A 23,933-nucleotide genomic window follows, 5' to 3' on the forward strand; every position below is an offset into this window, starting at 1 on the left:
TCATGTTACGTTTTCATTTGTTCAAGAGGGCAGCTCATTTAAGAAATGGTACCATAAATACTATTTATGTGCAAATAGATTTCATTATAAGACTGGCTTAGTGCTACAATGTAACATTTAATATTACATTGCTGCACACAACCCTTTTTTTTTTCCATATATAAGGCTAAGACTTTTACAATAGCTCCCACTGCAGGTAAAAACTGTATTTAATAATCTCAAACCATAGCTAATGGAGGAAAAGAGCAAATTTGTCAGAAAATCAGTACAAGCACTTTACTATTAAAATTTTACTTTTTTTAATAATTTATTTAAATAAGATATTTGAAGCAGTTTAGAAAAACAAGATTTGTATTTTATTTCCTTGTAAAAATCTTTACACATGCAGACAAACCAGTGTTAAGAAAGTATTCACCATCATTTAAACAAATAACCACTTAAATAGAACAGTGTCTGCAATTTTATCTGTATAAAAATAAGATACATTTTTACAGAATTCACGCTCCAGTTCTTATAGCAATAAACAATACACAACTATAATAAGTACAATTGAACCTGACCATGGTTTTCAATTAGATACTGCTAGGGCATTTTAATGTGCAAAAAAAAAACAAAAACAAAAAAAAAACAACAAAACAAAAACCAAAACAAAAACCAAAAAGGGGAAAGAAAAAAAAAAAAAAAAAGCCAAGAAAACAAAAAACCCCCAAAAAGCAAAACAAAAAAAAAAAAACACATAGTTTTTCCAAAACAAAATGTCTTCAGTGTTTCTAGAGACCTAGAGGGTTTTAAGAAATCATATCCTAATCAGTTTGTTTTAATGTTTTTGATTATGAGTCCATACATCACACCATAGATAGGCAAAGCCAGGAACTGATGCAGGCTCAAAGAAGAAAGTCAGCGCCTGTGCCTGCCATGTCCTGAGCGGCTGCCACCATGGTGCTTGCCTTTATGGGACCTCTCAAAGGAGCGAGATCTTTCACGCCTGTCCCTATGATGTCCCCTTTCATGCCTGTGTTTCTTGGCAGCATCTGAGTGATCCCGAGACTTGCTCTGAGATCGAGAACGAGATTTTTTCCTTTTATGACCATGTCTATTTGAACTTTTTAAATCATCTCTGGTGTGCTTGGCCTTAAGGTGAGGAGAACCATGATTATGATGTCTTCTTGGGCTTTCACTGTGACTGCGGGACCTGCTTCTTGATCTTGAGCTGTATGTTCCAGACCGGCTCCGCCTATTATTATAACTTAGATAATAAAAATTTGAGGTTTAGATTCAGTCTCTACTGGGACCAAATTATTTTGGTGGTGCTTATAATAGCTTCAAAACAAAACTATGCTTTTTGTTGAATATCTCACACATGCTCAAAAGAGCCACTGAACAGACATAAGCAGCTAGCAAACTAATTACAAAGCTAACTTGGGAAGACTCTTTGGCCAACTTGAGTATTGGTTATTAACAGTTAATAAAATATTAATATTTTCTAACTGAAATTGAACAAAACTCTTTTCACATTATAAACAAGGTATTACAGCTTTCCATAGCACTTTGTGGTCAGCCCCTACACCTCTCCAAAATATGGGCAAAAACAGAATAGCTCATAAGCTACACCACCCCAAAACAGAAAAGCCATGTATAGGCAGGACATACTTCCAAACTCCTTTCTCGTAATTTACCTCATGTTAAAATATTAAATGTAGCCCAACTGCGACATCTACATTAAATTTTTTAAAAAGTAGGAACCTAACTCCAAATAAGACTCCTTTCTCTAGGAGAATATTTACTTACTGTCTTCTTGGAGTATGTGATCTAGAACGTGATCGCGTTCTTGATCTTGACCGACTAGCACTTCTGCTATTTCTACTTCTTTTGCTGTCTTTTCTTACTCTTCAAAAAAAAAAAAAAAAAAAAAAAAAAAAACACAAAAACAAAACACACACACACACACACACAAACCCATTATTTTAGGTACATGTTTAGTGTGTTAGAAATTAAAAACATAAAAGATTCCTTAGACCAGTTTTCTAACTCAAGGACACTCACCCATTATAAGGGCTTTTGGAAGCCTGTTGTCTGTCTTCAGGTTCTTTCTTGACTGTCTTCACATTGACAGACACTGGTGACTTCTCTTCAGCTTTCACTTCTCTTGGTGATGCTTAAAAAAAAAAAAACAAAAACAACCCAATAACACAAAGTCATGTTACCTATTGGATTTAACAGAGGGCCAAAAAGTTGTTTCTAAATATAACTCAAGTACCCTGCTTTCAAGTATGATCTTGAGTTGACTAACATGAGAAAAAACAGTAACAGATTCTTCTAGCATTGTTTCTATGCCACTGCTAAAGCTTTCTTTTTAAGAAGATTTATCTACTTCTTTATTTAGGGCCGAGGGGGGGCAGGAAGAGAGGGGACGGTGGAGAAAAAAATCTCAAGCAGATTCAGCACTAAGAACAGAGCCTGTCAGGCTGAGATCATGCCTTGAGCCAAAATCAAGAGTCGGATGCTCAACTGACTGAACCACCCAGGTGCCCCTAAATGCTAAAGCTTTCTAATAACCAGACACCTTCAGTGCCCAGTCATTTCAATTCTGAATATATCTTACATGGTTTAGAGGCTGGAGAAAATCCACCAAGGGTTGAAAGGGCTGGAGTTCCATCGGGATTCAAACCCTTTGCTTTTAATTTGGCTTCTTGTAAGGCTACTTTTCTTTTCTCTACTTCTTTTTCCAGCAATTCATAGTTTGGCTAATGGAAGAAAATGAAGTAAGTATTTTCCCCTTATACTAGTTTAGACTCTTAGCACTTAAACATGCGTAAACAACTACCTTTTTTCTGGTATAAAGCCTAAGTGTTTCTATGCAGATTTCCTGGATCTCCTCTTCCGTAGTACCAAAAAGAAGAAACCAGTGGGGACGAGTTGGTAATGGAATCTAAACCATAAAAACAGAATGGTTTAGATCAAATTTCAGTTTTTATTAGGAGGACTGCTAAGTCTTGTGTTTTATCCTATAGAAAAAACAGGCTATATATACCTACCTGAAGAGCTCTAGCTGCAAGGTAGATACAAGCACATGCTATAGTCTCTGGTTGAAATCGAACAAATACATTGGTTCGAAGACTGTCATTCATATAATTCCTGAAAAATATTTCAACCATAAGCTTTGTACATAAACAAAACAGCCAGTCTGAAGCTTACATAAAATTGGAGACTCAATCTACTTTATTCTTTTTTCTTCTCATATTTATATTCATATCCTCATATTCTAGCATATAACAATTCTTAAACTCAAAAATCAGTAAGAGGTAAGAATTTAACACTAGAACCATTCTCCAGTTTTCCTATAAATGACCAAAGTCCTTTAAAATAATCCCATAAAAAAAAAAAAAAAAAAAAAAAAAAAAAAAAAAAAAAAAAAAAAAAAAAAAAATAAAATAATCCCATATTATTCCAAATAAAACTTATTTTTATATATTTCTATAAAAGGCAATACTTTGAAAGTCAATTTTGACATAACTAAGTTTCAGAAATGATAAACCACTCCAACAATACTTCAAGCCATTAATCATTGACCATCTCTCCTTTATCCACAATAAAAAGCAGTGTCAACCAAGTTCTTTCAAAATCTCAAAATATTGTGACAGGGGTAAAAAGGCATTTTCAGTAAGCACTCACCAAGTTATATTAAGACAACTAAGTAAGCTACTTCAGAAAATTTAGATAGGGAAGAGCAGTAAATATACAAAACAGCCTTGTTTACATACCTTTTTTGTGACTGAGTATAAACAAAAGCAATAAACTACTTCAGTTAATAAAATGCTGGACTTTTTTATTAGTGAACCCTCCCCGCAATATCCCTAAAGTATTAAAGAAACTTCACAAATTGTTTAAAAGGTTAAACTAAGAAGACTATTTCTTAAAAATCCTTACCCACGAAAACTGCTTAAATGTTTTATAGAGCATATATAAAAATGTCATGCATTTTATAAAAGCAATTAGACTTTTCTAATACCACTAGTATATACTTATTCCTAAAGAAGCATGGTAGTCATTAAGTCCAGAACACAAAATTTACTTAAGTCCTGCATATCAAAGAGTCTTAAAAAAGTAATTGTAGCTGGACCAAATTGTTTTACCTTAAAATAAGCTAGCCCTCTAAATCAAACATCTTCATGTCAAAAGTCCAAGTTCTAAAGTGCTTATGTTAATATTAACATCTCTCTTAAAAATGTACTATTATTATTGCCTCAGTAGTCCAGCAGCTGCAATGCATCCAGTATGGGAATGGCACCCATTTTAAGCTGCAAGCTGTAGTCTCCTTTGACAGAATCCATGCTATACATACTAAAATTAGAAATCTAAGTCAAACTCCTAACCAAAAAAAAAAAAAAAAAAAAAAAAAAAATCATTTTATTCATACTGGCTGGACAACAAATCTATCAAAAATGAACTACTCATTTTGATAGTTACAGGTATACATTATATACACAGGCATGTTGAATAGTTACTTCTAGAAGCAAATATACAAATCCTTTTGACACCCCGACAGAACTAGAAGATGCTGCCAGATGGATATGGACCACTTCAGTGAATCTCGGATGAGAGCTTGCACTGGATTGGCTGGAGAGCAGGGCAGCCAATCAGGCCATCCTGAGGTCATGGGCTGAAGTGCAGAGGGCAGAGTTCTATGACTTACCATCATGGACTACCCTTTAATTAAAGAGTAGAAAAAAGAACAAAGTTAAATTGAGTTCTCCATTGAAAGCAATTAGTCAAGCCAAGAAAACAGGAAGCAGAAATAAGCATTATTTACCTTTTGGTTAAAAAACAAAAAAAACAAAAAGCACCAAAACAAACTCCTCTCATTATTTTGGAAAGGGAAAACGAAACTTACTTTATTTCTGCTTCTGTTTTCCTGGCTAGGAAAGAAATGTAAAAAAGCAACTTACCAGGCAGTTTGAACCAGGGTTTGATTACGTTCACATTCTAAGACTTGTAAATACATAACAATGATCTGAAGGACAAGGGAAAAAAACTCAATTTAGCATATCGGTGGGTCTTTCAGAGTTCAATGAATATATAAGTAACTGAAATGTTAGGTACAAGTTTTAACGCTTCTACAAACTGCATAGATAATACAGACCAACCTAAAATGCACATTATAGGCAACGTGGGTTATTATGCTACTACAGTCCATATAAAAATTTAAAATATGATCCAAAATTCACAGGAAAAAAAAATGAGTTAAGTCAATTAAAAACAATACCTAGTATCTCATGAACACATTACTATGTGACAGATGCTGTGGTAAGAAATGTCACTTAATTTCCCAAGATACAATTCTTCATGTCCAAAAACCCTAGACTATGTTTTTAAAGTTATACAATGAGTATGACCTATGACCACATTATTTAATACACACAGTGGGTATTATATAGTAAATAAACACTACTCTTTCTGCAGTGAAGCTTATCTCACTTAAGCATGATAAATACTACAATATAAATAGCTCCACGAGAGTTCAGGTCAGAGCTTTCTGGACCTGTAGAATCAATCATTCCCATTCTACAATCTTAAAGATGTGGAACCTGAGGAACAGATATGTTTGCCCAAGTCACACAGCTAAGGGCAGAGACAAGTTTCTATCACAGACAGTCCTATCCCCAGAGCACCCTCATGGTAACCACTGCAGTGATCATATGTAAGCAAAGAGATACTGGAGAAATCTATAAACGTACAAGAACAGGAACAGTGAGCAGCCACCATGATTTGAACATTTTACTGAGCAACCAGTTGCATGCCAGGTACTTCTGCAGATGTGTATTATTATTTACTCTTAGAATAAGGTACTTCACACACAGTCTGTTTTCTAGGTAGGGAAGCTGGGTTAACCACAGAGGCAAAAAGAACTTATCTGTGTCCACATAATGAAGTGTGAAGGTCTGAACCCAGGTCTTTTTGACTCCTATTTTACTGATAAATTTCAATATCCTAAAGGATGCTATTTAAAACCAAGGTCAACTCTCAAAATAACCGTAACAAATTCACGTAAGATACAATTTTAAGAAAAACCCTAATACTTACGAACGTTAATTTCTGCACTCTACAACTCACCTTATGGGGATGCTTGACATGCACACAAAATCCCAACTCCTTTAGCACCCTCCTCTCTGCCTTGATAACTTGATTTTTGGTGTTAATGTAGTTCTGATCAAGGATCAGGGGGCTTGGAGTCCTATAGTTTGTAAGAAATAAAATCAAAACTGTTTTGCACATCCAAAAAATTTTATTTGTGGCATCTCCATTTTCCCTTCCAACCAACTATTGGCAACAGAAACCAGCTTTTTAAACTCCTGCAAACAAGTTAAAGCATTAATCTTGTGCTGTCCAAGTTATGCTAATTAAACATATACTTAACTAAGTTTCTATAGAAACTAACTCGATTCTGTAGAGAAAAATTCACTCTATGCTTTATCTAGCCTTTGTTGATCTTTTTCATAGGATTCCCTTATAGGTGTGTATGCATTTATATATAAATAAACTTAAGTGATTACTGATTTATCATCACAAACCCCATCAGTCTAGACTTTACAATGACAAAGCTAATGGATTCTTGAAAATACTTACTATAAAGACTTCATAGATTATAATGATTTTACTTGTTTTTCTAAAATATCAACCCTTGGCTAGTTTAGGACCAAAGTAAAAATTGGAGAGGAAAAAAATGGTAGGCAGCTAGCTAATCCAGATTCCCTAAATGGGTGCTTTGCTTAAACAAATTGTTCTAAGAATCCACCACTGTCAAAGAAAATCTGATAACTAAAGATTGACCTCAATTACAGAAAGAAATGTGTTGAAAATTAGATTCAAACCCAAAAGTTGATAAAAAGTAAGTTTACACTAGGTCTGAGTTGTTATTAGGCAGAATAACTTTCTTTAGAATGTGATGAAGAAGAGACTGGGGACTGTAATGAGGGAACCAGAAGAATGCTCAAGCTTCTCTGTGCCAGACTAAATTCTGATAGCTCCAAAAGCTGTAACGCAGAAAGCTATCAATGGTTAAGTGCTTTGGAAATAGCATGTTCAGTTAAAAGACTAAGTCTTGAACTGAAAATTGGTTTCTTACTGAGAAGTTTGTTTTTAGTCAGGACTAGTGGATTTTCATTTTCCCAATGTCCTTCATTTGCTACATTATTAGATCCAACTACCAAGAAAGTACGTTTTCATTAAGGCGTGGTTATAGAATATGTATATGGGGAGAACATGTAAATATTTTTCCCCATACTGAATTCATTTTCAGCCAAAATATTCAAGTTTTTGCCCTGGGCAGAACACCTGTTTTTAAAAGATAGTCATTCTGAACATTACTCCAATTCACAACTCATTTTACCTTACATACCAAATGCAGAAAAACGTAAGCTCATATTTAAATACATTCACTTGAATATTAGACAACAATCTGAAATGAGCTACAGTTAAACTAGTGACATACATCTAAAAAATCTGCTTTCTAAAAACCTGCTTACTCCCATTCTAAATCACAGCAACTGGAATGCTTGTTAAGACTACTTCAAATTATTTCATACTACGATTTTTATAAAATACACCAAAAACAAGAAAAAGGTTGGCAAATTTGACAAGATGGAAACTAGCTTACTTAAATTAACAATGCTGAAAATGGCCTTTCCGCAGTTCAATTCCCATTACAGCCATGCCAAGTGTGAGGAATGAGGCCACCAACCGGACAGGGGACTGATTTCAAACATAAAAATATAACAACGAATCTTCTTTATCAGGACGATAGGCTACAAGTTAATTGCTCTTTGAGAGAAAATTAATTTAACTTCAGAGCAATCAATGTATACATGAAAATGTAACCCAAAAATCTTAAGACTTGTAAATTTTCACGGTTTATCATCATTAACAGAAAACTTGGAAAAAGGTCAAGTGCAAACCTTAGATTTTCCTAACTAGTGATCTGATGGCCCTCCCTCGACAGGTATTAGGACAGGCATCTTCTAAGGCTGGAGATACTCTACTACTAACCCTTTACCCCCGGCAATTCAGACTGTAATCTGCACCACTACAATCCTAAAAATAAAATTTTATAAAATCAGTTTTGTTTTCCCCTATTTATATTGAGCAAACTCCTCTACGTCTTTTACGAAGCGTGGTTTAGAGTTGCCTTCAAATTCTGTTAAAATTCATTTTTCCTGCAATTAACTAACCACTTGATTGAATAATGGCTATCTGATCCCAAATCAGGCTTACTCAGTCACTAATTCTGCTTAAATCAATTGTTATTTTCCACTCATTCTGCCACAATCTTCACTTTCCCTTCCTTGGGTATCAAAAACCCAGGAACACCAAAACCCAATTAAGGAAACCAAACCCATTTACTACAATTTCAACTATGTATTCAACTTCTTGCTTAGGCCTTCTATTACCTAACCTAGTTTTGAAAGTTAACTTTGCAGCCATGTAAACTGCTGTCTTCGTTTTGTTAAGAATGGGTTTTAAACCAAGGAAGGCTCAGTGAGCATGTATTTATAACTACCTTATAAAGATTACTTTGTATCAGAAATAGAAAAATGTGTCCCCTGCCTCCTCAGTAAGAAGAGAAAACTGTGTAAGCAAGTGGTTTCCTTACTTATGTTAACAAAGTATCAATCAGCACTGCCTATGGCAGCAAGAACATAAAACTGAATGGAGGCTCGCTAGAATTTCTTCATTTTGGCAAACTTCCCAGTAAGTTTTAGGAGGTGACACTCTTAAACCTCTTAAAAAGAAAACTTGTCATCTTTTCAGAGAAAAAATAATCTTCATTATCAATAACCAACCAAACCTAACTCTACCTCTCCTCTGCTTTTAAGTTTGTCAGATTTTTCAGATTAAATTTACATGAAAAGAACAATTTTCAAATTTAATAGGAAATCTTGGGCTTTGGTCACTGAAGTTTATCTGGTCCCTCAGAGTAACTTTTCCTTTAGTATAATTAGTTGAAATACAACTTAAGAAAAAAATGAAAAAATAGGAATACACCCAAACATGGTTAGTCTCATTCATGTGCTAGAAAAACCTAGAAAATTTGCAACTAGTTCTTCAAGAGACTATACACTAAAAGGAGATTAAGTAGTTTTACAGGGAGCCAGACTGTTGTTTAATAAACAGAAATGTGTAATGCCTACTCCAAAGGAACGTTCCTTCGTTATCAGTTTTTAAACAAACCGAAGGCCACCACCTTTAGAGCCACCAAAATAAACCGGGGTAGGTTGGACTAAACGACAAGATCACTTAATACCTTTCCAACTTCCTATCTACATAGGTATTGAAAATACCACACCACATTCACCAGTGAGTGGGTGCATCAGTCTGAAGATTTCATTGTCTTCTTTTAGACAAGCCGTCAAGGATGCATGTGTGGACTCCTTATAATTACAGAAAATGCTTAATTTTCTGGAAATGAGCTGCATCGCTAAAGCAAATTAAGTTGGAAACTAGTGAAAACGAAAAGGCTCTCTTCCCTTTCAATTTAGCCATTTATTCTGAGCTTAAATGATAATTACATAACTACAAAAAATTGAAGGGAGAGTTCAAATAACCCATGACAGAACTTGGGGCAGTGGTACTCTCTAAAAGCTCCTCTGGAGATTCTAAATGCGTAATCAGGACTAAAAAATGACCTACTAAAGGCTACAAAAATGATGCCTCCTCTGTAATTACCAAGATCATACTACAATTTAAAGCTATGCATAAATCAAATTATAACAGCATCATTAAGATAAACTGATATGCTATTTATCTAACTCAAGTGTAACGCTGACAGTACTTTCTAGTGATGTTACATAAAAAAATGTAAAGCTATAGTTCTAATAACTTGGACAGCAAAGACAAAAGCTTATAACAAGAAACAGGAGTTTTTCTAAATGGTTCACCAGTGGCCAACCTGTTAGTCCCCGATTCCAGTGACCTATTCTCAGAGCACTGGCTTCTCCTTGGGGATTTTCGATACTTCACTCACTGTTGCCATGACGACAGCTTCATCTCTATGTACCACTCCACATCACCCAGGCTTTGGTAAATGTAGCTGGTCGCTGTATAGTCGGTTGCAAGGGAAAAAAGAGTTGAAGTTAATAACATATACAAGCTACGTGTCTGAGTAAACTTGTAATATGCATAGAAACACTTTTACATCCTGCTTTAAAAAAAGGCTTCCATGCATTTAACTCCTTTTAAACTTCATGCTATAATCAGACTTGTAAGATTGAGACAAAGTCAATTTCTCTGTAATAATGACCAAAACACACTATTACATGAGACACAACAGTCAGTCAAGTGAGATGTTTTAAATTCCAAGGTCTTTAAGGTTAAGACCTATTCTAACATCAAGGAAGAATGCTCTAAGTCTCACAGAAAAACGGAAAGTAGATAATCATTGTTAAGCGATAATACAATAGTTGGCTCAATGGTTCAAAGAATACGGACAGAAAACTCCCTTAGGCAAACACAGAATCCTTTTACTAAGGATAGAAAGCCTTTTTATTACTGTCATGTTTTAAACACCCTGAAGAATCAGCTAGATACCTAAAAACAAAGTTTAGCTCAGACCAGACTAAATACCAATTTGAAATCTTCCCAATTTCCAGGGATTCCTCACCAAGAAGCTAAAAGATATTGTAAAATGAAATAAAAAAATTAGTCTACCCCTGGACATGGTTAGGATGAAGGAGAAAAGATGGCAGAAAAAGACTGTAAGAAAACTGAAAAATGCCGTGAAAACTATGTGGGCAACAATGTTTCAGACTTTGTAAGTAGACTAAAGGTTACTTTACTGTTTGTCTGTGGATGGTTCCATTCCTGCCAGCTTAGACTCAGCCAAGAACGACCACTCGCATAGGATACTAATTTGACACTAACTGACAACCCAACCCCCAGCAACTTAAAATCCTCTTATAACGGACTCCCACAGGGTAAGCTGGTCCAACATCAGGGTTCCTTAAAGAGCTAACACAAAAAGTAAATCTACGCCAAGGATAGCCTCCTGGAGCGTGTACTGCAAGTCCCCTCTAGATGCAGGAAGCCCTGCGACGCTAACTTTTTTGGCACTGCCTCACAGGAACACGTAAAGTCCACATAAAGTGTTGTCGCGTAGCCACAAAAATCTGTAATACGACACACCACTTGGTCTCTGTTTTCCTACTTCTTACAAGATCGAATAAAACGGACCTCATCTAAATGTAACCCAATCGGTTATTTCTCTACCCCACTCACTGATACTGTTTCTGACCAAAACAAAATACCTGTTCAATCCCTTTGACTTCAAACTTCAACCTTTATCATCATCCTGCAGTCCTTTCAGATCCGGCATTATGCGACATATAGCGTAGTTCAATGTTGAGAAGTATTCTAACAAGAGCCAACCTCAATTGATAAAGAATTCACTGGGACTCCGAGTGGAAAGACAGACTCTACGCAAACTTTGCCGCAGTTATTAACTTGCACTGCAGGGTTTACGCTCCCAGCCTTCCGTCTTCCAAGAGAGGGGAGGGGGTGGGGGTGGGGTGGGGGAGTAACTTACAGAAGACACTCACACTTGAGCCAAACGTATTCCCTTTCTTGTTTAATCTTAAGCCCCAGGACTGGCTTCACAGCACTGTTAGGATTGTCCATAAATGCAACTGCCTCTACAAACTTTAGATAGCTGGTTAATTGTGGCTGGTTTCCAATGGGTTTGGGTTTTTATCAGTGAGCTCCTACGTGCATCTCAACACCTGAATTACGGCCGGGTTTATCCTTTGCCACCAGTTTCGAAGAGAAAAGGGAAATGCTTTGGTTGGATGGTTGGTGCACGAGACGGTAGCGGCAAGCAACACTGCGCTCAGTAACGCCCATCTTACCTTTTTCCTCTCAACTGGCGGAGGTGGTGGAACACGTTGATCACATCTCTTATTCTTCTGGGGGCTTCTTCGATTTTCGACGCAAGGTTAATACAGGCCATGGCGACGATCTGCAAGAGCCCACAAGCGAATGCGACGTGGTTACACCCGGGGGGGGGGGGGGACACGATCGAGGAAGCAAAATCGGGGAGAAAGGGCTCCCCCCATCCCATCCCATCCCATCCCCCCCCACCCCTGCCGGCAAGTTTCACCGACTTGTTCTGATTTGCAGATTTCAGGACGCAGCTGGGATTTGGGGTGAAACAGAAGCGTGATGGGCATTCCTAGGCCGCAAGCTCACCAGCAGGCTACTGATGCGTCTTTTTTTTTTTTTTTTTTTAATTTTTTTTTTTTTTTAAATTTTTTATTGCTTAACGGGCCAGCTCGGCCTTCCGGCGGGAGCCGCACGACCGGGTCGGGGAGGCTCCGGGGCGGAGCGGAGCGCGCTCCGGGCACGTCCCCCGCGCGGTACAAAGGCCTCGGCTAACCACTCCCTCCCTGGAAGCGCCGCCGCGGCCGCCCCCTCCCCCCTCCCCCCTCCCTCCCCGCCCCTCCCCTCCCCGGCCCGCTTCCGGGTGGAGAAATCCCCGCGCCCGCGCCCCCGCCCCCGCCCCCGCGGGCTCACCTCGAAACTGTGCTTGACGAAGGACTTGGAGTAGAAGAAGCGGTGGAACAGCACCTGCCCCGTCGCCATCGCCACCTGCAGACCGAGAGGAGAAGCAAGCGCAGGGGTCAGGCGGGCCGAGCGCCGCCGCCGCCGCCGCCGCCGCCGCCGCCGCCGCCATCTTGGGCCGCCGCGCGCCCCTCCCCCCGGCCCGCCGCCCCGACCTGCGGCAGGCGGAGGAGGATGCCGGCCGCCTGGATGAGCTCGCAGCCCAGGATGCGCAGGTCCGTCTCGCTGGGCAGGTCCAGCCCGTCCTGCATGGACGGCGTCGGCGACAGCCGCTCCTCCGGGATCAGCGAGTGGTCGATGGTGAGCGACACCTCCGAGTACAGGCGGTCGCCGATCAGGATCCCGCCCGCCGCGGGCGTCGTCGCGGCCGCCGTCCCCGAGCTGGGGCCGCCCGCGCTCGGGGCGGCGGACGCGGCGGCGGCGGCGGCGGCCGCGGCGGCGGCGGCGGCGGCGGCGGTCGGGTGAGGCCCGGACGCCATGGTGTGGGCGAGCTGCACGCACGCCCGACGCAGCCGGAACCCGGGCGAGACTAACCAGCGTCCTCGGCGCGCCCGACGTGCCCGCGACCGCCCCGGGGCCGCCTCACGCCGCGTGCGCTTCCGCCCTGACGTCACCGCGCCGGCGCGCGCCAGCTAGTCCCTGCGGGGCGGGGCGGGGGCGGGGCGGCGGGCGCTGCGGGGCCTCGAGCTCTGCGGGGGGGGGGACTCGGGGGGCCTCGAGCTCTGTGGCGCGTCGGGCTCTGCGGGGGCGTGGGGCGCTGCGGGGGGCGTTGTGGGGCGTCGGGCTCTGCGGGGAGCGCTGCGGGGCCTTGATCTCTGCTGGCATCGGGCTCTGCGGGGGGGGGGGGGCGCTGCGGGGAGTCGGGCTCTGCGGGGCGTCGGGCACTGCGGGGCGTCGGGCACTGCGGGGCGTCGGGCTGTGCGGACGTCGGGCTCTGCGGGGCCTCGAGCTATGCGGGGCGTCGGGCTCTGCGGGGAGTCGGGCTCTGCGGGGCGTCGGGCACTGCGGAGGGCGCTGTGAGGTGTCGGGCTCTGCGGGGCCTCGAGCTATGCGGGGCGTCGGGCCCTGCGGGCGTCGGGCGCTGCGGGCGTCGGGCGCTGCGGGGGAGCACTGCGGGGCCTCGAGCTCTGCGGGCGGTGGGCGCAGCGGGGTGTCGGGCACTGCGGGGGACGTTGCGGGGCGTCGGGTTCTGCGGGCGTTGGGCGCTGCGGGGGACGCTGCAGGGCCTTGAGCTATGCGGGCGTCGGGCTCTCCAGGGCCTCGAGCTCTGCGGGGCGTCGGGCTCTGCGGACGTCGGGCGCTGCGGGGAGGGCGCTGCGGGACCTTGAGCTCTGCGGGCCTCGGGTTCTGCGGTGCCTCCAGCTCTGCGGGCGTCGGGCTCTGCGGGGGGCGCTGCGGGGCGTCGGGCTCTGCGGGCGTTGGGCGCTGCAGGACCTTGAGCTCTGCGGGCCTCGGGCTCTGCGGGGCCTCGAGCTCTGCGGGAGGTGGGCGCAGCGGGGCGTCGGGCACTGCGGAGGGCGCTGCGGGGCGTCGGGCTCTGCGGGGCCTCGAGCTATGCGGGGCGTCGGGCCCTGCGGGCGTCGGGCGCTGCGGGGGGGGGGGCACTGCGGGGCCTCGAGCTCTGCGGGCGGTGGGCGCAGCGGGGCGTCGGGCACTGCGGGGGGGGGGCGTTGCGGGGCGTCGGGTTCTGCGGGCGTTGGGCGCTGCGGGGGACGCTGCAGGACCTTGAGCTCTGCGGGGCGTCGGGCTCTGCGGACGTCGGGCGCTGCGGGGGTGGGGGGGGGGGGCGCTGCGGGACCTTGAGCTCTGCGGGCCTCGGGTTCTGCGGTGCCTCCAGCTCTGCGGGCATCGGGCTCTGCGGGGGGCGCTGCGGGGCGTCGGGCACTCCGGGGGCGTCGGGCACTGCGGGGGGCGCTGCGGGGCGTCGGGCTCTGCGGGCGTTGGGCGCTGCGGGGGACGCTGCAGGACCTTGAGCTCTGCGGGGCGTCGGGCTCTGCGGACGTCGGGCGCTGCGGGGGGGGGGGGGGGGGGGGGCGCTGCAGGACCTTGAGCTCTGCGGGCCTCGGGCTCTGCGGGGCCTCGAGCTCTGCGGGCGGTGGGCTCTGCGGGGTCGCTGCGGTCCCGGCCGCCCCGCTCGGCGGGACAGGGGCCTGGGCTCCCGCGGGGCGTCCGCCGCCCGTCCGCCTGCGAGACTCAGTGCCGCGGCCCGGAGCAGCCCAGGCTCCGGGAGGACGGCGGCGACTTGCCAGGCGCCGCGCGGCCCGGGGATCAGGGGGCTCCTTCGGGCTCCGCGCGCTTAGGCAGGGTGGGAGACGTCCACCTCCTAGGGTGGTGTTTTGGTTTTTGTATTTTATTTTGTTGTTGTCGTTGTTGTTTTTGGTGCCCTGGGATGTTGGCCAGCGACTCCCGGAATGTCCCCAAATTCGAGGTAAAGGGGACCCCACGGATGAAGTCTCCTGGAGTCTAGCGTTGGGAGACAGTGAGTAGGGCTGCGTAGGCTCCAACTCTCCATCGTTCTGTCCCAGGCTTGACCCCCGGAGAGGCTTGGGGGGGGATGAGGCGCCCCGCGGACTCTCACCTGGACTCCCACCTGCCTCGGACGACAGGCGCACCCACCCTGGCATCTCCGGAGCAAAGGAAGTCCATGCATTTTGGTATTTGTCAGTGACATCACTGAAGCAACACATACTCAGAGACCCTCTTTTTTTTTTATTTTTTTTAATTTTTATTTATGATAGTCACACAGAGACACAGAGAGAGAGGCAGAGACACGGGCAGAGGGAGAAGCAGGCTCCATGCACCGGGAGCCCGACGTGGGACTCGATCCTGGGTCTCCAGGATCGGGCCCTGGGCCAACGGCAGGCGCCAAACCGCTGCGCCACCCAGGGATCCCCTCTTTTTTCTTTCTTTCTTTCTTTCTTTTTTTTTTTTTTTAAGCGTTAAATCCATTCTATTTGGTAAATCCTTGCAGAGCGGTTCTGAAACCTTGACTTGGAGTTGCAGTCTGTGGAGGTCTGAAGACCTACTGATGCTTGAGCCTTACCTGCGGAGGCTGGTGTGATTAACTGAGGGTGGGCCCAGCCAGTGTTTGGATTTTCACATCCTCCAGGGCCTCGAGGGCGCAGGCAGGGTTGAGAAGTAGTATCCCAAGAGGGGATCCTCAGGTGGCTCAGCGGTTTAGAGCCTGCCTTGAGCCCAGGGCGTGACCCCAGGATCCCGGGGTCGAGTCCCACATCACCCTGTGCCCGTGTCTCTGCCTCTCTCTCTCTCTGTCTCTCATGAATAAATAAAACCTTAAAAAAAAAAAAAGTAGTAGTATTCCAAGAGAGTGCAATTCTGGCGCTGGCTCAAGCACTTAACCTCTCTGACCATTATCTCCTTGACCTTTCTGACCCGGCTGTTTCCAAGGAAACCTCCCTTCCCAGTATCCGAAAGGGATCTTAAAAATACTACTAACTTTGAAAACTTCAGGATCAAAAAAAAAAAAAAAAAAAAAAAAAAGAAAAAGAAAAAGAAGACTTCAGGATCTTCAAAAACTAATTGATGATACGCTTCTGATAACCTGCCGTGGTCACGTAAGATAGCAGTGTTGGGGAGACCTGGATCAATGATCAGGATCAATGACCTGATCAATAGCGGATCAACTCCGCTATTCTTGCAATTGCTTGGGAGTCTTCCATTATTTCAGACAAGAAAAGGTGTAATTGGTAATATGTTTCATCGAATCGCTGAGTTTCAATGAAATCACCTGTGTTTGTAATGACCTGAGAGTAGTTTAATTAATTATTTTTAAAGATTTTATTTATTCATGAAAGCGGGGGGGAGGGGGGGTGGGGGGGGAAGAGAGTGAGAGGCAGAGACACAGGCAGAGGGAGGAGCAGGCTCCAAGCCGGGAGGAACACACCCTGGGGTGAAGGCGGCGCTAAACCACTGAGCCACCCAGGCTGCCCAGTTTAATTTATTTTAAAGATCTTTTAATGGAATTTTTTTCCTCTTTGGAGGCTCTTCCCACCCTGCCGCTCCAATACGCGCTGACATGGTGATATCTTGATTTATTTTATAATATATTTTTATAGTCTCTAGGTCCATGATATTTAAAAGTTCACAAGCATAGGAGGGAGTTCTGGGAGGAAGAGGGGTTCCTTGCTCTCCCCGATATTTTATCTCCCTGCTCCCCACCTCCTGTGCCTGACATTCATTCCAGGAGAGCAGAAACACCCCGACTACTCTTCGCTTCAGGCCTATTTCCTACTCTTCTGACCGTTCCCCGTCTTATATTCAACAGACGTGAATATCTTCACCGTTCATCCCTGCAGTTTCAACAAAGTTGGTAGAGGAAGTGGGCCAACATTTTGTTTATCATTAAGTCATCAAACTGATGTTACTTTTTATTTTGACTTAAAAAAATGACTAATTCAGAGGATGGAATGCAATAGGTCTAGTGGTTCTGCTCCACAAGGTTGTCTAAAGACGGGTTTAAAAAAAAATTGTTTTCAGGGTCAAATTCCAGAAAAATCATGGTTTAGAACATTGTTACATTGTTTCTAAGTTATTTCAGAAAAAAGTTGTTTTTCCATATACCTACATCCAAAACATCAATGTGAAAATGTAGAAAGACTAAGACCTATTCCAAGTTATAAAGGTTGCAGAACTGGGAAGAGTAAAGCATACGTTTTAATTGTATGCAAGCATCAGAAGTGCATTCAGGCAAGCGAGAGGGTTCCATTAGGAAGGTCAATGTTTGAGTTCTTTGTCTTTCGAAATAAAAATGGAATGGTGTGTCTGTAATACATTTTATATATTCTTTCTCATCAAACGGGTCCTAATATTTAAGTGTCTGTGCTTAAATATTAATAAACCTTAAAAAAAAAGTTTAAACTTGCCTTGTCACTCATTTCCTTATCAAATTACCACCTTGCCTTGTTCCCTTCCGCGTCTCTGCCTGAACCTTCTTAGTAGGCCATGAGTTCACCCACGTCTAAAAGGGAATCCGTAATAACTAGAGTAAAGTCGCAGTTTTTACTATTTTAGCCCCACAGGCTTCAGGGCTTAAAAGGGACAATTGGAATTATCAGTGGCCTTCCTGTTACTACTGAAGAATCACGTTCTGGATGCTTTAATCAGTTCTTGTTCCATTAAACTCTGTAGCCTCTCTGGGGATCCTGTTTTTCATTGTTCTTTAAACTTTCAGCTTCCTTAATCCTAAAACTGTCATGGATAGAATCTCACTAATTCCTTCAGTAATCGGTGTTCATCAGAGTTTAATTCCGACACTAATTTAGGTTAAAGGAAAATAAAGGATAAGTCCCCACCAGAAGAAGCTATACTTTCTTTTCTTTTTTTTTTTTTTTAAAGATTTATTTTTATTTATTTGAGAGAGAGAGGTGGGTAGGGAAAGGGCAGAGGAGAGAATCTCAGGCAGACTCCCCACTGAGTGCGGAGCCTGACATGACGACCCTTGAGATTGTAACCTGAGCCAAAACCAACAGTCCGATGCTCAGCTGACCCAGCCACCCCGCTGCCCCAAGAAGCCACACATTTAATAAAGGGAATGGTACACAAGCGATAAATGCTAAGATGACCAGTCAGTGGTGCAAAAAGCAGGCAGAGGAGGGATAGGTCCTGATGGTCAGTGTGCTCATGGAGAACTTACAACCTTAGGAAGTCACTCGTCAAGTTTCTATTTATAGCAGAGATCTTAGAATATTCAACTTTGCCCATGAACTATTAATGGGGCTACAGGATTTTTTTTTTTTTTTTAATTTAGTCTTGTGGTTATATGACAATAGATCCTGGTCTGGTTGCTCTCGTCATTAAATAGTTATTCTGAAAAGATTTATGTGTAATTACCCCTTAGCCTTATACTGCTTGGTAAATCTCACGGTAGCCCTGGCCGGGACATTTCTGCTGCTGGCTCTGCTGGGAACTAGTTCTGAGATTTTAAGCAATTGTACAGTTGTCTCATTTCTTAACAGTGAGGGAGTCAAACGGGACCCCTTGCAAGTCTAAACTTCTGTGACTCTGCTCATGCAAACATCTTGAACCTCAGACTCATCTTTGGTTCTTCATTTCTTCTTTATTTTAGTCACCTAGTCCTGTTAGTCCTTCAAGAAAGGAAATTGTTCTTGAATCTGCTGTTCCTCGTGTCCGGACCATTATCGTATCTTTCTAAGTGGTCTCCTTGAGTCCATTCTCACCCATTCCTCATTCATCCAGGGAAATTTCTAAATTAATCTTTGAAATATCAGTTTCCTCCCCTCGCTTTCTCAGAATCTTTGGAAATAAAGAAGAGAGATCAAACACCTCTTGGCAGTTGGGGCTTTGTATGATAATAAACTTGCCCCGGCCTCTGCCTGGCTGGATTGGAGGAGTTTATGACTCTCGATGGTGGGGTCCTTAGCTGGAGCCCCATGTTGGTGTAGAGATTACTTAAATATTAATAAACTTTAAAAAAAAGTTTAAACTTGCCTTGTCACTCATTTCCTTATCAAATTACCACCTTGCCTTGTTCCCTTCCGCGTCTCTGCCTGAACCGAGATTAGCTGCGTGTGTCTCCTAACAGGCATGCAGTTTACCTTCCTGATTTCCCATTTTGTCTTACTCTATTTCTCAAGCCTGCAACATTCTTACTCTTCCTCTCTGTTAGCAAATCCTTCCTTTTTTGTTTTTTTGTTTTTGTTTTTGTTTTTGTTTTTTTGAGATCTAAATGAAGCTGTACCTCTTGCCAGAACAGAAGCCTTCCCTACCTGAGCAAGCTTCCCCCTTCTTTACATCCCCTCCTAGCACTCATGGTCTCTAATATACATTTGGACACATTTTGACACTGTTACGCATTGTTACTTGGTAACTTCATGGATGTGTTTCTTGACTCCTTAAAAATAGGACCAGTTTTGATTTTTCATTGTCCACAGACACTGTCCCTATGGAAGGCAGTTAATCAGAACTCCTGGAACTGAACTGCCCTTTTCCCTATTGCCTGGCATAGGAAGGCCTGGTCTTGCCTTTTCCCTTCTGTGCAGCAGCCAGTTCCGTCCTCAAGTGTCTGTGCTCCCACCGTAGCCATCTCACCCTGACTGAGAGCTGCTGCACTCCCTGATGGAGGTCCCCATTTGTCCTGTTCTCTTCGCAGCGCTCAGCCATGTTTCCACTTCTCCATTCTGTGTCCTTTTGGGGGGCTACTTACCTCACCCACAAGCTCTGTTCTATGTAGGCATGAGCTGCAGAGCAGGAGGCCAGTTGTCACAGTTGTAACCAGAGTTGTGGTGTAGGGACAGGAGCTCACAGTGGAGTAGTTTGATGTTTGAGTGTAGACAGAGGCTCTGGAGCAGTTTTTGGAGGTGTGTCCAGAAACTGGTCATGTGCGACTAAGAGTTAAGGCCAGTGGCAATTAGATAAACAACGGTAAAGCCACCAAAACCACAAGTTTGCTTCTGGAGCTAGACTAATATTAGTTAGTACTTGCTCTGATCTCTTTTTCACATAAGGAAAGTAAGATCCAAGGAGGAGGTAGTAGCTGCTCATTAATATTTGCTGATTGTGAATAATTCAGTGAGGGCCATCCTTGGATGGGTTCATTCTGTATGGTATTTAGTGTCAGAAATTGGCCAACTAGTCTTGGTTTTAGTCATCTATCCAACAGTAGTAAGAGCTTGTTGGTGTGACCTCCAAACAGACTACATCATGGGATTGTGGCCCTGCCAGCACCTGGGTTTTGGCCCACTGGCGCTAATTTGGGGCTTCTGACTATAGAACAATAAGGTAATAGTTTTCGATGATGTAAGCCACTAGATTTGTTGTAATTCTTTATAGCAATTATAGAAAACCAACACAGCAAGATTAGCTATTTCCTGATATTATTTAAGAAATGCTCCTCAGACTTGAGATGCTCCACCCGGGTGGAGCCTGTGAGTCCCAATTCTAAAAAACTCATGAGTAATGCTGAAACTGCTAGGCCAAGGGCTGTACTGAGCAGGAAGGCTTTAAAGCACACGAGATGATTTTATGTCTGTTAAAACTCCCGGTATGGAGGAAGTGGAATTCAGTGATTGAGAGTACTGGAGGTTCTAGGGTTAACTCACTGGGGGAAAAACCCTGTTGCTCAATAGCCATACAGATGTGTAACTTTTGGCAAATTACTTCATTTGCTTAAATCCTTTAGGCAGTTTCTCACCAATAAAATGATACTGATAACGCCTACCACAAAATAGTTTGTTAGATGAAATGGTTCTATGTTAGTTCATTTTCCAGTCCTTGGAAATGCAGATTACTTACCTGGTGTTGGACAATGGTTAATGCCTGTAAGATCTGGGATCCCTGGGTGGCGCAGCGGTTTGGCGCCTGCCTTTGGCCCAGGGCGCGATCCTGGAGACCCGGGATCGAATCCCACGTCGGGCTGCCGGTGCATGGAGCCTGCTTCTCCCTCTGCCTATATCTCTGCCTCTCTCTCTCTCTCTCTGTGACTATCATAAATAAATAAATAAAAATTTTTAAAAAATGTGCCCTTTAAAATAAAAAAAAAAATGCCTGTAAGATCTAGCAGCTGTCAACAGATTGTACCCATTCATTCATTCATTCATTCATTCATTCATCTTTAATCTCTTATTTATTTGTTGAGAACTAAGTACTGGCTCTATTCTAAGCATTGGGGATATGGTGATAAATAAGAAGGTAGATTCTGGCTTCAAGGAGCTTGTAGACGATACACAGATATACAAGTGTGATAATTTTGACGAATTTTTTTGTTAAGCGGAAGGCTCCTTGGCACATTACTAAGTGAACAAAAGAACATTCCAGCACCATGTGTGTAATGTGATCCTTTTTATATGAAATAAACTACATATATATGAGTTACTAGTGAAATGAATTTTTAAGATTTTGAAAATGCAAATCTGAATTATTAGTAGATTCCACAAATGTAAAGTTACTTTGTCAAATTGTCACAACAATTTCTAGACACTCTCAATTCCGGTACTTACCTCATTAAATACCCATAACAAAGAGTTCGGAGTTTGTGGCCAGCCCATGGGCCATTCTTTGACTGGTATTCTTTGCATTTTTTAAAATAGTGAAAAATCATTTCTTGTATAATTGCAATTGTCTAAAAAATTTCAGTCTGATAATAGACATATAGATACAAGATAGAGAAGTGGTTCCGGGGGTGAGGTAGTTTTATGGACAAACAACAAAGAAGGTGGCAAAAAGGAGGCGATATGTGATCTGGATTTTAAAGCCTACATAGGCATTTGTCAGAAGGAAAAGTGCAGACGAGTATTTTGAAATTGCTAGGTGAGCTGAGAAAGATAGTGGACGTCTGTTGTTTCAGCCTGTCTAGCATTTAGTCTCCTTCTTCCATTTTCCCTTGGGGACCCACAACTTCTCCATTCTCAGTGTAGGTGGTTTGGGTAGGGCTGACCTCTTCCCTAGTTTACATACCAATCAGCATTTCTGACCCTCCCACCCCACCCCCTTCACTTCCTCCCAGTGTTTGGTTCAGGATGTCATTTAAGTCCAGGACTTCTGCTGTAACCCTGGCTAGGGGAGAAGAAAGAAGTATTTGTCCCTTCTGGGATTGTCAAGAGTGGAGACGTAAGCCCAGACCTACAGAGTGCCATCTTAATACTGGGGAATCCGTTTGAGAATGGAGCCAGCAGAGACCAGAGATGGAAACCGAACCCAAAGACTTCATTTAAGACTTGCCTGTAGCCCTACCCTGTCTTCTAGCCCTGGCATTTTCAATTACGTGAACAAACAACTTCCTTTTTTTCACGTAAGCTTAAACCTCTCTTAACTGAAAGACCAACACAGGGAATATTATGGTGTGCTAGAATATGGCATATGTGTGTTGTGCATGTACGCCAGGGACTAAGATGCTGCAGGGGTGAGCAGGGTCTAGAAGGGCTGAGGAACAGGCCTTCATTTATGGGGGCTCCCGGGAGCTCGGGAGGATCTAAAGCAATGTAAAGTGGAGTCACTAGTGCTAAGTCCACATCACCAAGCCAAAACTAACATCTAACTTAATTGCAGTTTCAGCCTCCTCCAGGAATGTAATCTTAACCCATCAGTCTGGAATTTCTTGGTTGGCAGTAGTGAGGTAATTTGTCTAATAGGCCTCTTTGCCTCAAAGGAAGGTGACCTTACCTGAGATAATCCTTTTTTTTTTTTTTTTTTCTTTCCTACTTATGACTTCCTTGTCTCATTCCTTCTCTGGCTTTTAAGTCTTTCCTTTTCTGTAGCTCTTTGGATCTTCTATTTGCTAGATGGAATACTGCCCAATTGATAAATCATTCAATAAAGCCAATTAGATCTTTAAAATTTACTCAGTTGAATTTTTTTTCACTTAGTTGAGTTTTTATTGAACAGCAGTGATTACCTCAAGAAAATGAAGAGCTATAAATCAGAAAGTAATATTAAGGACACTTACTTCCTCAAATTTTTCTAGTAGTTTCATTTTTACTTTATTATTCTGTTTCTTTCCCTCTTGCTGGGGTTAGGAATTAAAACTAGAAAGGACCTAGTGAGTCCCTGAAAATTACATTAAAAAAATACTGTTTTTCTTTTAAGGATTGAGAGTTATAATTTTATTTTGAGCAATGAAGTAGCTGATTCCATTTACTAGTGTTTTCTATTTCCAATAAGCATTCAGCATAAGCAAACTTTCACTGAAGAAACATTTAGGAATTAAGAATTGATTATTAATAATATACATTATAATATAAATCACTAATACAAATATTAATAATATTAAGAATCAGCTTTTCTGAAGCACTACTCATTTAATTAGTTTTAATTAGTTTAATTAGTTTTCTTAGCAGGAACAAGAAGTAACTCTAGGAATCAATCCGAGGAACACTTTGGCTGTTTTGGATATTATAACAAAAATAAATGAGCTTCTCCGTCAAGTTCTCTATATATAGTTGTCATGCCTTTTTAATCTAGAATAATTCCCTTGGGGTTTTTGTCTTTTATTAGATTTTTCATGATTCCAGGCCAATGGTTTTGCAACATGTCCCTCAGTCTGGATTTGTCTGTCGGATTGTGATTAGATTATGATTAGGTTCAGATTGAACATTTTTCCAGGAATGCTCTATAGATGATGTGTCCTCCAAGTTTCACTGCAAGGGGCCTAGAATGTCAAACTATTGTCCAATTTTTGGTTATTTTTGATGATTCGGTTAAAGGTGGTATCCACCAGATTAATCCACTGTAAACATACCTTAACACCTTCGTAATAAGTAACCTGTGGGATGATTCTTGGGCAATAGCATTCTCAATATCATCTTATGTACATTGTTTCAAAGAAGAAAAATAGCCCAGTTGAAACCTTAGAG

At 42.9% G+C, this 23,933-nt stretch overlaps 1 protein-coding gene across 1 annotated transcript; it reads right to left on the reverse strand.

Annotated features, from left to right (window-relative positions):
• Positions 1-333: 333 nt before the first annotated feature.
• CCNL1 (cyclin L1) lies at positions 334-13,085 on the reverse strand. The gene is made up of 11 exons (XM_038571297.1): positions 12,762-13,085; positions 12,559-12,633; positions 11,895-12,004; positions 6,112-6,232; positions 4,947-5,011; positions 3,036-3,135; positions 2,825-2,929; positions 2,603-2,744; positions 2,044-2,155; positions 1,789-1,887; positions 334-1,246 (listed from the first exon to the last, which is right to left on the reverse strand). Exons 1-11 carry the CDS (start codon positions 13,083-13,085, stop codon positions 898-900), a joined length of 1,602 nt encoding a protein of 533 aa, XP_038427225.1. The 3' UTR covers positions 334-897.
• Between the last annotated feature and the right edge of the window lie 10,848 nt (positions 13,086-23,933).

This window comes from Canis lupus, chromosome 23 (genome assembly GCF_011100685.1).
Source record: "Canis lupus familiaris isolate Mischka breed German Shepherd chromosome 23, alternate assembly UU_Cfam_GSD_1.0, whole genome shotgun sequence".
In the NCBI taxonomy this organism is placed as follows: Eukaryota; Metazoa; Chordata; class Mammalia; order Carnivora; family Canidae; genus Canis; species Canis lupus.

Coding starts and splice junctions, on each gene's coding strand:
- CCNL1 (XM_038571297.1), bottom strand. CDS start 13,085: ATGGCGTCCGGGCCTCACCCGACCGCCGCCGCCGCCGCCGCCGCCGCG. Junction 3,136..4,946: donor ACCCTGGTTCAAACTGCCTG/GTAAGTTGCTTT, acceptor AATATTTTTCAG/GAATTATATGAATGACAGTC. Junction 2,156..2,602: donor TTCTCCAGCCTCTAAACCAT/GTAAGATATATT, acceptor TTTTTTTTTAAG/CATCACCAAGAGAAGTGAAA.